Here is a 15010-nt window from a genome sequence, read left to right as displayed (position 1 = left end):
GCACTGGACAAGACACCACCTTTGGCTCCTCGCAACAGCGCCCCTTTTGGTTGAAACGATGCACTGCAGGAGCGATGTGCCATGATGACTGTCATTCCATCCGTCATCACTCTGGCTCTTCCCGTTGTTGAAAGAGTACATGTAGATGGCTCTATCAGGTTGCCTGTCTCACTCACTGAGGCACTCTCAATATAAAATGTGCAAGTACGGTCCAGTTGACAGTAATGATACAGATTTGGGAATCGTGGGCCAAATATATTCATTTCAATGTCAAACAAGCAGAGGGGCGGACAGGGACTAGAAATCGGCCATGGAATTTCTATCACGCGGTCCATTTTTTTCCTTGAGGCCCCCATAATTAGCTAGATTATTTTGCCTGCCTAGACAAAACAAGTTAGACTGGCCCATTGGGCTAACAATGAATCTGCCCATCTGGCATTTGCCCGAAATGTCAGATGGCCAGTAAGCCCCTGAAGAAGCGTCTAAGAAAGCATATTGGCATACATTTTAATTTGTTTTAGGCTATAACATAAAAATGTAGCCTATAATTTGCCACTGTTTGAATTTACAGAAGCCTATATGCATGAGTTCGAATTTACAGAAACCTATATGCATATGAGTCATTACTATTAGTCTAATGAAATGTATAGCCTAAATGGGGATATATTAGTCTACTGTAGCCTGGCTAACAATTTTCTTAAGACCATGAATGCATACTTCCCACTGGGCACACACTGGTTTAATCAACGTTGTGTCCATGTCATTTCAACGTGGAATAGACATTGAATTGACTTCTGTGCCCAAATGGGTTTATGGGCTACTGCATTAAAATCGGTCTCCTAATTTCATTTTTTAAATGTTTTAATTAAATCCGCTGTCATCTGACAGCTAATACTATGATTTGATTTTGTTGCCAATAGGCTACATTACCTCTTGTGGGTTTTTTCTCCAAACCCAGTTGTTACAGACCTGATTGTTTATTAACTAAGTATCTATTAGCATCGTGTGTGCAAGATTTTGGTTGGAGTGAAAATGTACAGGATGACTCGCCGAAAACAGGGTTAGAGAGCTCGGGGCTACAGAAATGCTGGCCAATTCATGTTTGATCTATACAGGCTGATCTGTACATGTATGAGACCCTTTCCCCCCGCGTGTTAAAAAGTGGCAAAGGGTGTCTCGATGAACCAATCACACTCTGCCATGTTGGACAGTCTGACCAATGACAGCGCTCAGCAAGGAGGAAACCGTAGATGATTCGATAGGTGTCGCACGATGGGAAGCAAAACAAAAAAGGAAGTGGCGGATGAACCTCGTCAAGGTGGCGAGAAAGCACAAGTTTATGAGAGTTCCTCTGCTTTGAAGGCAATTGAACATAGGGACAAGCCCCGGCGGGGAAGTGAGTCTTTGGCGTGGGCTTCCGCAGTGTTCAGAACACGACACTATGTAGCCGCCAAACCCACACGGCCAATTGTTACTATGTAGCCTAGCATATTATCCCCGCGTAAAAAAAACTCCTCCACACGTCAGGGAGAGAATAGGCGAGTTCGTTTTGAATCTGCCGGTGCCCCGGGTGAACGGAGTTTACTTATTTTAGACGATTCCATTCGTCCTAAAGAGAGAGATACCATGCCGGGGCAGCTTGCAATGCAAAACGAACTCGCTCAATACATTTGCTGTGGCTGATGTCAAGTGACCGACTTCCGCCCCATGTCTTCAGTTCTGCATCAACCGGCAAGCAGTTGAGATACGACGCCAGCGGAGGTAGACGGACAGATGTTGTCAAACGAAGGAATGGAAACCTGACATTAACTTTGAATAGGAAAAGAGAGTAAACGTCGTCGTGGACGCGGTGGTGAAACTGGAGGGAATAGGACGACAGGGAGAAACTGATGAATACGTTTCATTTGAGGAGGCGGACCCCTGACTGCGTCTTCGATATGCTGAAAGCAGGCCCGGTGTGTTCATACTGTATGTGGAAGTACAGATAGGCTACTGTTTTAACTGTATTCAATCATGAGGATCGGATACATTGTACTTTAAACCGCGTTGGATACACCGCATACTATTTCCTGGCAGCGAGCTAGAGCCAATTTATTTGGTCGTGTGTTTTTTTCAGATAGAAGATACCATATTCTACCCATTTGCACTTTTTTTCTGTGGAAGTTGACTTTAAAGTAGAGTATGCTACCGGTTTGTCTCATAGAGCTGGCTTTAAATCGTTCTATAAGATCTGAGTAACGCAGGAGGGGAATCGCCTGAGGTCTAGCCTACTTCATGCCACGCACTGGAGTAGGCCTATCATTTTTGGATGGAGTTTTGAAGTATTATGGCCTAATTTTTGACGTTGCGAACACTTGAATTAGATAATTTTTGTAGATAGGCCAAGCCTATTCATTGTCATTATCTATAGCCTATATATATATATATATATATATATATATATATATATATATATATATATATATACAACTAGTGGAGCATTTCTAAACACCAACAGCTCCTAGTCTATTTCGCTGTTATCTATTCATATGTGGTATTTATCTAAACACAGCGGGTTTTTTTAAAGGTGATGCATTTTATCTAACTGTCGTCTGACGTTTCATTCTTGTGGCTCGACATATTCGAATATTTATATCCCAAACGCAATTCTCCAGGTACTCTTGGCACCTGGCTGAATCCTTGGAGAAAGCTTTCCATTTCGGAATAGACATTATTTTTGTATTTATTCTCTCTTCACACGGAAAATAATTAGTGGCTTCCCCCACGATGAGTTACTTCTACCAAGCAGTGCTTCTATTGCTACGTGGACTCGTCATCTCTGCGGTACTGGGATTGGAAAGCAGTTACTCAGCCGATCTGTCGACCCGTGCTTCTAATGCCGCAATTGTAGCCACTACAGGTAAGTGTGCCAATTCAAGATACACTGTTAACCGATTATTCACGCGTGTTTATCGCTTCGCATTCTCACATAATGCCACCCTGACGCACAGTCCTTCTGAGAGACTGATGGTAAGCGGGAGTTGTGTCTACGTAGGCAGTCCCCCCCCCCCCCCCCCCACCCCAGCTAGCAGGTTGTAACGGGCTAATGTGATGCTTCTAGTGGTGTAGTTGTGCATGGAGAAGTCGGTATACTCTAATTTTGCCAAAACATTTCTAAAAGCCCGCCCGGCAAGGAAAGGCTTGGAACCAAAAGTGTTCTACCTGGAACAAAAAGGTTCTTCAAAGGGTTCTCTTATTGGGACAGCCAGAGAAACCTTTTAGGTTCTAGATAGCACCTTTTTTCTAAGAGTGCAACCCAATCTGTACTGTATAGGCTAATAGTATAGGCCTAATATTGAAATGGATAAATGAGGCTGTCTGCTCATTCACAGGATTTCCCATTGTTTTCAGGTTTTTGCTCTGTCACACTGTTTTAATAGGAAGAACATCCAACTTTGTTGTTTTAAGTCCACAACAATGCTTAAACCACCTCAGACAACTCTAAAGGCATTTTCACATGGTATTGTTCTTAGTCCCAGGCTATCTTGTGCTCCCGAGTAGCGCAGCGGTCTATGGCACTGCATCTCAGTGCTTGAGGCGTCACTACACCCTGGTTCGAATCCAGGCTGTATGACAACCGGACGTGATTAGGAGTCCCATAGGGCGGCGCACAATTGGCCCTGCGTCGTCCGGGTTTGGCCGATGTAGGCCGTCATTGTAAATAAGAATTTGTTCTTAACTGACATGAAGGTTAAATTATTTATTTTTTGCCCCAGGTTAGACTGGCCCTGGGCCAGCTTAGCCTGTGTTCACACAAACATTTATTTACCCTGGACTAATCTTTAGCCCTGGGCTAAGGATTCACACGTATATTCCAAAGCCCTGGGCTAACTGACAAGCACAACATGCAGCCAACATTCTATCTCTGTCACGCACCAACGTTATAAGCAATAAGACAGTTATTAACACTTTTTTTCCCCCTCTTGCTTCTGGATTAGCATTTGATTTCCAACAGTGATGGTTTGTATAAACGTTACTGTCTAACCTCGGAAACAATGTTTCACTTTTGAAGTTCGAGCTCGCCCCTGTACAGAGAATGCTGTGCAGTGCACAAACGATACATCAACTTTTCGGATTCAGGCGAAATCATGCAATAAGTATTATTTTGGATATATCCAATTAAATGTCAATATAAAAGCTATGGAAACAGAGGAAAATGTTGCTTTTGCTGTCCTTCGAGCTGCAGAGTTTGGGGGAGGTTCTACTCATGTTCAGTTTGAGAGGGAGAGTGTGAATATGAGGAGGACCAGAGGTAAGCTTGTTACTGCTTGAATTGATTTGAATAAAAACAATATGTTTCGTTGCCCATGATGAAGCTATTTATGAGAGTTACTGACCTCACAATAAGCCATATTCAAGTAATTTATATCTTCCATCACTATGATGCGGCAGCTGCGGAGATGGACAGTTCATGGGTGCTGAAAGTAGGCTAATTCGAGAAGATTTATTCATTTAACCTGTTAGTGATCCCTTCGCGCGCCAATCCCTTTAGCGGGATCGATTTGACAACATGCAGTGAAATTGCAGAGCGCCAAATTTCTACAGAAATATCAATATTCAAGATAACCGAAAATATAACTGTAATACATCAAAATAAAGCTTATCCTCCTGTTAATCCAGCCGCAGTGTCAGATTTCAAAAAGGCTTTACGGCGAAAGCAGACCATGCTATTATCTGAGGACAGCGCCCCGCATACAAACACATGGAAATCATTTTCAACCAGGTAGGTGGCGACACGATAAAAACAACGTGAAGTGCGTTCCAGTTCACGTGCACCAAACAGTAGAATCCATCTGGAGTGACACTCACTAGAACAGCCGTACTTCTTCATTTCTCAAAAGAAAAAAACATCAACCAATTTCTAAAGACAGTTGACATCTTGTGGAAGCCATAGGAACTGCAACCAGGTTCCTATTAAATGGGACTTACTATGACCTCAATTTCTTTTCCCCTGGATGGTTTGTCCTCGGGGTTTCGCCTTCCAAATCAGTTCTGTTATACTCACAGACATTATTCTAACAGTTTTAGAAACTGCAGAGTGTTTTCTATCCAAATCTACCAATTATATGCATATCCTAGCTTCTGGGCCTGAGTAACAGGCAGTTTACTTTGGGAATGCTTTTCATCCGGATGTGAAAATACTGCCTCCTATCCCTAAGAAGTTTTAATTTGACTTTAGGCTACTAACAACAAGAGGGCTTTGCGTTGGAGCCTATTTTTTCTTATTCAAGAAATAAGAGGTAAGCCTACCTGTTTGATATACAACATTATAGTCGACTATCCATAGACTTTGTCAGCCAATTCATTCAATCACGTGCACCTCTTCAATAGCTCAGTGTCAGTGAAGAGCTTTGTGTGTTAAGTTAAAACCAGGGCTTGCATTGAGGGGTGTATGTGAGGGTATTGTGGGTTTTGTTCAAGAAAATGTCTAAAAGCATAGGCATACCCTTTGTTAGATTAAAATAAAACAAAAAATATTGGACCTGATTTATATAAAGCAATCTATAACGACGCTTTAGTCCCCAATGCTTTGAACTAGAAAAAAGCTGTAAAATGTCGGTGCGGGGCGGCAGGTAGCCTAGTGGTTAGAGCGTAGTGCCAGTAACCTTAAGGTTGCTGGATCAAATCCCCAAGCTGACATGGTAAAAATCCGTCGTTCTGCCCCTGAACAAGGCACTGTTCCCCGGTAGGCCATCATTGTAAATAAGAATTTGTTCTTAACTGACGTCCCTAGTTAAATAAAAGTTAAATGTAAAGAAAAAAAAAGTGTGACTCCAGTTATGGGATATCTTTGGTTTGTCTCTGACATTTGGACCTTCAATAGCCGAGGAGGCATTTTTTTATTTTTTTTTAGAACTTTGCTTGGGAAGTAGTGTGATTCTGTCACTATCAATTGACGTTCGACATTTCAATAGGCTATTAAACAACATACTAACTCTAAATGTGACCTGTTTAAAGAAGCTAGGTGTATGTCGCAAGTCACTACTTCACAGGAGAGGCATTTTATATATATATATATATTTTTTTTAAATGTCTTTTTAATCAAAATGCATTTTTTTGGGCTGAAATACCTTCTGGAACATGTGAACTTTCAAGTGCCTTAATAACAAATATGCCATTTGTAAATATGAATAAAATTGTTCAATCACGAGCCTTGTTGGTTTAGCCACAGAAAAAGTCAGGAACCTTCCCGCTAGCTGTGATTGGATGAGAGAGTGCATGGGCTGGACCTACACCTTTTCTGGATTGGTCTGCCATGTAGCGTGCTTCTGTCTATTACATTAGCTGCTCAGTATGTGTAGATAATCTTTGCTACCGCAGCTTTTTTAAAAGATATAATGTTAGCTATGGAGAACTGCAAAAGTGTTTCTACTGCTCTCAACATCATTGCTGCCCTAAATTCAGCAGGTGCTATCGACAAAGATCAGTGGGAATAAGTTGTGATGGACAACTTTCTGCACACGGTCAGTGTAAACCAGAGTGACTTGACACAACAGTCCAAACAAGCTGTAGCTAGCTACAAACAACGCAAAAGACAGGCTGCTATGAATCGTTCATCCATGTATATGGGTAAGAGTCTAGCTACATTTTCAGATATTATACGTTAAAAATGTTCTGTCGTGTTTATTGCAAGTTAAAGCGTACTGTTACCTAGCTAGCGAACGTTAGTTTGCTGGCTCGCTTGCTAACGTTACGTGTATGATCTGTGTACTAATATTATTAGTATCTCAGAAATACATTTGCATTGCTAGTTATAGCCTATTGTTAGCTAGCTAGTTAACATTGAACCAAGTTGGTTAGCTTTAGCTACATGCTGATTCATACTACAGCATTTTATGCATGTGGCTAGCTATGACAATCCGTTTGTACTGTAGCTATGGGTTGGGATTATGGTTTATTGTTTAGCTAGCTAGCTATCTACATGTCTAAACAAAAGTCTCCACTTTGCCAGATAATTACATGACCCATTAAGTTAGCCAGATATGTCTGGGGGTGATTACAACCATCTATTGTATTTCATGAACATGTGTACATGTCTAGATAATAGTAACCCATGCACTTAGCTAGATGTGGCTGGGGGGTGGTTAGCTATAGCATTTATTTCACATGACCCATCAATTTAGACCAGTGTGTCGGGGTAAGCATAATCTAATAATTATAAAATGTCTGGACACTTTCTGGTTTTGATATTGCTATTATGCAAATGTGCACTTAACCATTTCACTGTACCGTTTACACCTGTAACCTTTGCATGTGACAAATAAACATATTTTATTTGATATAGTGTGTGTTTACCAGAGACGGTAATGTGAAGAAAAACATGACCTGCACCAAAGTCAGATTAGGATATAGGCCAAGGACTAGATAAAGTGTATTTTTACCTGGAGTTTTTCCTTATTGTAGGCTACTACTTTCAAAACCTTTTAATCTTGAAATGTTTGGTTGTTTACTACACTACCTTACTCACTCTGTTTAGCACATGGCCTCAGAGGAATTCTTAAAGAGATGGGTGGGGCTAAGGCTTAAGAGGGTGTGAACAATGCCAAATAGGTGTAGACAAAGAAAGGCTCTTCAGTAGGTGTAACAACATTTTCAAGGGCCATTTTCTCAAAGTGGCGTTACAAGTTTATCTACTTTCAAAGCAGAATTACTTTCCCATTGTTCCTCATTTGTAGTGTATGATATACTATTTTGTAGCTCTGAGTCTCTACTCTTATCCAATTTAAAAAAAATAAAACATTTTCAGGCCGAATCGAGGCGGTCGGTCCCAAATCAGTCAGGATCAAGCCAGGTAGCCTGAAAAGGAACGAAAATGAATTGTTCATGGCTATTGCCTGTCATTTAAGAAATAAATTGACGGATTTGTGACATGCTGACAGGAGCACTCAGGATTTCAACAACTCATCAACAACAGCACTTCAACATGCCTATATATTTCACATTCAGGATGTAAAAAATGTATAATGAAACAAAAAATCCCTTATTAGGCTATACATTAATTCTACAGTGCATTTAAATTCACGTTCAGAAACAAGCCTTTGGCCAGTCTTTGGTTTGAGGATCATGTGGTGAGCTATGCATGCCTAGTTTGTTAATTTAGGCTAGCAGCTGCTCTTATATCCCCATAACCTAATCACAGTCAACACATCTATTTTGTAACAACAATATCATGGAATAAAATAGAATAATTTAGAAAATGATAGTTTCCCAAATGAAAAAAGGTCACTGCATATAGACCTACCTGCTGTGTTAAACAACTAATGGCTTTTTATCCAATTCATTGTTGATCAGATGCTTCGGTTGTAACTGTTTTTGTTGTGCTCCATTTGTTCAGTTGATAGACACTTTTATCACCGTTCTAAACCTAGACTATCCTGTTTTTTAAAACAACATCCTGTATAGAAATCAAAAGGTCTCCGGTGCTGCAGCATGCGCTCATTCGTTGTCATGCTCTGTTGTGGTATTAAGAAATATTCTGCTTATCTCCAGTCATGTAAAACGACGTAGAATTGAGTAAAATGAGTCTATAAAAGGCTTTTTTTTTTTTCTCAGACCGCAAATAAGATGTTAGGTTCATGCAGTTCTTTTATTATAATATTTATATTTTCGTCCACAACCTCCTGGCTACTTTTCCATGTAATGCTTACAAAATAAAGACCAGTTTCTAAAACTGCATCTCTAAGGCTCTGGTCTGTCCTGGGAGTGAGGGTAAACGGTAGGCATGTTCTCTGCTATCAACTAATAATGAAAACAAAGTGTTCTTTCTAGTGTTCAGGTAGAGTCGTGTACAATATATATTTTACTGAAGGTAAGGCCATCCATTTTCATTTCAGAGGTTTGATTTTTCTCCAGGTATCCCTCATTATAAATAACATTTATAACACTTGGCAAAGTGAGAAGATTTTAGCCAGCCTGCGTAGTCACAATTTTTGTTAGGCATAGCGACCAATGTTTCTGCATGAATGAAAGTGTTTTGTTTTTTATCCTCAGATGGAAGGATGAAATGGTATGTTACGCTATTTATCAAAATAAGGTGCAGAACGTCTTGCAGCATATGGAAATGAAGTGACAGGGCAGATTTTGTGATTGGACAGTGAGCATTCTAGGTGTTGTTCTTGACCCTGTTTCACACTGGCAATGTGTTTCTGGGGCTAACCCTGAAAAGTCGTTGCTAACCCTGCTCCGGAACAGGGCCAGCTAGCCCACTTTAGAATGTGCAAGTGTGAACACTCGCTTAGCCCCGGGCTAAAATCTCCCTTATCCTAGGGCTAAGGAGGCCCCTAGCCCCGGGCTAAAATCTCCCTTATCCTAGGGCTAAGGAGGCCCCTAGCCCCGGGCTAAAATCTCCCTTATCCTAGGGCTAAGGAGGCTCCTAGCCCCGGGCTAAAATCTCCCTTATCCTAGGGCTAAGGAGGCTCTTAGCCCTGTGCTAAGGTTCAGTGTGAACGCATAAAGACATTTTGATTTTTGAGTGTAGTTACCCTTTAATTCAAGTGTTCAGGCACCTAGCACTGTTTGGTTCACAGTGTTTCTGTAGCACACATGGAGATGGAGTTTGCAAAAAAATAAAAATAAATGGCCACTGGATTCTGCCAGGTATTCATAGGCTACTTTGTAGCTAGTTATCATTTCATTGAGAAGTTTTTTGGGAAAGGCTTTCCATCTACCAGAAGACAGTTAGCTCTGTCATTACCATCTCAATATTTTTCCTGTTTCTAATTTGTTTGAAACCCTGACGTTTTACTTCATATTGAGGCATGTCTTACCTTGCTTCAAAGTAGCTGAGCCAAAATCACACCATTTAGAAATGTTGAGGGAAATGTTTTATGAACACTTCCTCATATGCGCTCTCCAGTATTGTTTTTCTTATTAGCTTTCTTTCATTGTCTAGCAGCCAAAGGCATTATCCTTGTCATATTAGCTCACCGTTATCGGTGTTGGAACTGTAGATCTTTCAACATTTCTAATGAATGTTGCCATCTCTGTCCATGAAATCGCTCGCATGTGCGTTTTTAGAACTGTGTTTTTTTCCCCCGCAAATTGCATTTTGGAACATTTGCGTGTAGGCAAACCGCCATGTGCACGTCGCTGCGTTTAAAATGTGAAGAAATAATGGTTTATCAACATTTAAGCTAAATATTGTGATCTGTTCCATCAGCCTTATTCATGTATATGGTCTATACCTCCACGGCACTATTTTGATACGCATGAGTGGGGATTAAGAAGTGAATATACACGCTGTCTACTGGGAAAAAGGTTGGGTGTAGTGCAGAGAATTTTCATCCAACGTTAAAGTGGCACTCGGGTCTCCTTTTTCTTTCACCTCATATAACACCTGATTTACTTAACTTTGTTTACTTCTCTATTGGTCGATGACATCACAACTTCCCATCAGGCCAAGTCCTTAACCATGACATGCAGGACTTTGGAGTCATGAGTAACTGCATACGTGGAGTGTGTCTGAAAGTGGGCATTGTGAAATAAGTGGGAGGATCAACACAAGTGGGTGTATGGAAACCTAACAGGTAACTGGGCAGATTGGTATGCATTATCTATTGTTTTTGATGGTAGACCTACATTATGATCAAATAGCCACAGTAGCATACTTGGCCACTGTTAAAACTAACTTAAAGCAGCTACAGCCTCAGTGTTCACAGTAAATGAGCGCTGGAAGTTGCACAGAATTTTCACAACGTTGAAGTTTGTGCTCAGCAGACCTGAAATTTGCTCAGTGCCCGGAGGGAATATGGCTGGTAACCCAGTATCAGGTCTAGATTGGGTTTTACAGCGGTGATGATGACGGGGGTTTGGTTTACGCCCACACAGGACAGGAGCCTGTAGGATCAGTGAGGGACAAGCAGGCAGCTCAACAAAAGGCTGTGCGACTGGGATGGGCATGGCCGTGTAGACCCCATAACCCCCAACCCCATGCCATAAATGGCTCAAACACTTTCAACCCTGTCACTTTCACACACGTCTTTATGTAAATGGGAAGGCAGATTAGGTAGTAACTGCTTATAGATGAAACATGCTCACTGGGCATGTCTTATAGATGAAACATGCTCACTGGGCATGTCTTATAGATGAAACATGCTCACTGGGTATGTCTTATAGATGAAACATGCTCACTGGGCATGTCTTATAGATGAAACATGCTCACTGGGTATGTCTTATAGATGAAACATGCTCACTGGGCATGTCTTATAGATGAAACATGCTCACTGGGCATGTCTTATAGATGAAACATGCTCACTGGGCATGTCTTATAGATGAAACATGCTCACTGGGTATGTCTTATAGATGAAACATGCTCACTGGGTATGTCTTATAGATGAAACATGCTCACTGGGCATGTCTTATAGATGAAACATGCTCACTGGGTATGTCTTATAGATGAAACATGCTCACTGGGTATGTCTTATAGATGAAACATGCTCACTGGGTATGTCTTATAGATGAAACATGCTCACTGGGCATGTCTTATAGATGAAACATGCTCACTGGGCATGTCTTATAGATGAAACATGCTCACTGGGCATGTCTTATAGATGAAACATGCTCACTGGGCATGTCTTATAGATGAAACATGCTCACTGGGCATGTCTTATAGATGAAACATGCTCACTGGGTATGTCTTATAGATGAAACATGCTCACTGGGTATGTCTTATAGATGAAACATGCTCACTGGGCATGTCTTATAGATGAAACATGCTCACTGGGTATGTCTTATAGATGAAACATGCTCACTGGGTATGTCTTATAGATGAAACATGCTCACTGGGTATGTCTTATAGATGAAACATGCTCACTGGGTTTCACTTTTGGCACATGATTTTGAATCGTGATAGAAGTGGTCTGTGGAAGCCTCTACCATTCATGAAGTATACCCTGAACAGCATCAGAAGTGAAATGGAGCCGTATTTGGAGGCATGTCAAAATAAAGACCTGCAAGCATCAAGTGCTCTTCTCCACTGAATGGCATGAAGGTTGTCAGGTCTATTGAAAGTGCACTGGCTTGCCACACAGCTTTTAAAAATCTAAATAAATATTTGGTTGAAAGTGTTCAGGCTCCTGTGAAATATTGTGTGTTGTTATAAGCAGAATGGTTGTAGACCTACGACACAGACAGACCCAGTGTGGTTGAATATGGGTTCGACAGTAGGCATTAGAAGCCTGCTTCTCCTGTCATCCTTATCCAGAGCAAATAGATAAGGCCTCCATAAACAAGGCTCACTTTAGGTGACTTGTGTACTCAGCTGGGTATTAGCTAATGTATACGAGGTTACCTGCCCAGATATAAAGGCTCTTCTAGACATTTCCCCATTGGCTCTTAGTTGACAATAATCTGTGATGAAATAAGAGATGAAAAACACTAATTTCTGCAGAACTTCCACTTCCCGCAGTTGAAATATTTATAGACAATAATTATTCAAATGTAAAACTAGGCCATGAAATGTGTAAAAAAAGATATAAAAAATGTTTAGCCCACACTTGAAAGATAAGCCTATAAACCCAGTCTCAAAGTTTAAAACATCTCTCCTCTGTAATATCTGTTTAAGCTATTTGTGAAATAAATAAATGTACGTTTTAAAACGACAAAACCATGCCTTTAAAAAAAAGTGATATCTTAATTAAGGTGAAAGCATGCTTGTCTTTTCCACGACATCAACTGTGGAAAGGGATTTCTAACAGCATGGGAGTCAGGAGGACTGTCCGCTTTTCCTCCCAGTGGGCCTTGTACTGACCACAGGAGGTTGGTGACACTTTGATTAGGGAGGACAGACTCATGGTAATGGCTGAAGTGGAATGCTATCAAATACATCAAACTCGTGGTTTCCATGTGTTTGATCCTATTCCATTTGTTCTGTTCCAGCCATTATTATGAGCTGTCCTCCCCTCAGAAGCCTCCTGTGATGCTGATGGTGGCCTGCTGTGTGTGTGTGTGTGTGTGTCAAATTAAATGTATTGGTCGCTTACACACATTTAGCAGATGTTATCGCTCGTGTAGTGAAATGTTGTGTTCCTTCCTGTCTCCAACAATACAAAACAATACACGCAAATCCCAACAATAAAAATAAAGGAATTAAGAAGTATATGTAATAGTCCGCAATATATTTACAGTATATGATGTGTATAGACGTTATCTACAGTATGAATAGAAATGGTGTGTACAGCAGTAGTTATATAGGATGATGTGTATAGACAGTAGTTATATAGGATGGTGTGTATAGACAGTAGTTATATAGGATGGTGTGTATAGACAGTAGTTATATAGGATGGTGTGTATAGACAGTAGTTATATAGGATGGTGTGTATAGACAGTAGTTATATAGGATGGTGTGTATAGACAGTAGTTATATAGGATGGTGTGTATAGACAGTAGTTATATAGGATGGTGTGTATAGACAGTAGTTATATAGGATGATGTGTATAGACAGTAGTTATATAGGATGATGTGTATAGACAGTAGTTATATAGGATGATGTGTATAGACAGTAGTTATATAGGATGGTGTGTATAGACAGTAGTTATATTGGATGGTGTGTCTAGACAGTATGGACAGTAGTTATATAGGATGGTGTGTATAGACAGTAGTTATATAGGATGGTGTGTCTAGACAGTATGGACAGTAGTTATATAGGATGGTGTGTATAGACAGTAGTTATATAGGATGGTGTGTATAGACAGTATGGACAGTAGTTATATAGGATGATGTGTATAGACAGTAGTTATATAGGATGATGTGTATAGACAGTAGTTATACAGGATGGTGTGTATAGACAGTAGTTATATTAGGATGGTGTGTATGGACAGTAGTTATATTAGGATGGTGTGTATGGACAGTAGTTATATAGGATGGTGTGTATAGACAGTAGTTATATAGGATGGTGTGTATAGAAAGTAGTTATACAGGATGGTGTGTATAGACAGTGTGGACAGTAGTTATATAGGATGGTGTGTAAAGACAGTAGTTATATAGGATGGTGTGTGTAGACAGTAGTTATATAGGATGGTGTGTATAGACACTATGGACAGTATATGAATAGAAAAGGTATGCAGTAGTTATAGTACCTTCAGAAAGTATTCACATCCTTTCACTTTTTGTTGTGTTAAAGCCTGTATCAAAATGTATTAAATGCTGATTTTCTTTTTTGGTCAGTGGCCTACGCACAATACTCGATTAATGTCAAAGTGGGATTATGTTTTTTGAAATTTTAACAAATGAATTCAATATTTTAAAGCTGAAATGTCTTGAGTGAATAAGTATTCAACTCTTTTTGTTATGGCAAGTCTAAATAATTTCAGGGGTAAAAATGTGCTTAACAAGTCACATAATAAGTTGCATGGACTCACTCTGTTTGCAATAATGGTGTTTATGCTGATTTCTTTTCAATGACTACCTCACAGCTGTACCCCACACATACAAACATCTATAAGGTCCCTCAGTCAAGCAGTGAATTTCATACACTGGTTAAACCAACAAATCAAATGTTATTGGTCACATACACATGGTTAGCAGATGTTATTGCGTGTGTAGCGAAATGCTTGTGCTTCTAGTTCCGACAGTGCCGCAGTATCTAACAATTCCTCAACAAGTACCTAATACACACTGATCTAGTAAAGGAATGGAAAAACCACGGAGACCAGAGGTTTTCTATTGCCTCGCAAAGAAGGGCATCTATTGGAACATAGATTTTTTTTTAAAAGCAGACATTGAATATCCGTTTGAGTATTGTGAAGTTATTAATTAAACTTTGGATGGTGTATCAATACACCCAGTCACTACAAAGATACAGGCGTCCTTCCTAACTCAGTTGACGGAGAGGAAGGAAACCACTCAGGGATTTCACCATGAGGTCAATGGTGACTTTAAAACAGTTACAGAGTATGGACAGTAGTTATATAGGATGGTGTGTAGCCTAGTGGTTAGAGCGTTGGGCTAGTAACCGAAAAGTTGCAAGTTCGAA

At 40.3% G+C, this 15010-nt stretch overlaps 1 protein-coding gene across 2 annotated transcripts in view; it reads left to right on the top strand.

Annotated features, from left to right (window-relative positions):
- The first annotated feature begins 1273 nt into the window (after positions 1 to 1273).
- The window catches only part of stim2b (stromal interaction molecule 2b), a 95860-nt gene continuing 82123 nt past the window's right edge, over positions 1274 to 15010 (top strand). For both annotated transcript variants that reach the window (XM_045721489.2, XM_045721488.2), the window contains exon 1: positions 1274 to 2899. In XM_045721489.2, coding sequence (XP_045577445.1) covers positions 2767 to 2899 — 133 coding nt within the window. In that variant the 5' untranslated portion in view covers positions 1274 to 2766. The remainder of the gene's footprint in view (positions 2900 to 15010) is intronic.

Source organism: Salmo salar, chromosome 07, assembly GCF_965601325.2.
Source record: "Salmo salar chromosome 07, fSalSal1, whole genome shotgun sequence".
Taxonomy (NCBI): Eukaryota; Metazoa; Chordata; class Actinopteri; order Salmoniformes; family Salmonidae; genus Salmo; species Salmo salar.
Note: the sequence above shows the minus strand (reverse complement) of the source record. Positions and strands in the feature narration are given on the sequence as shown.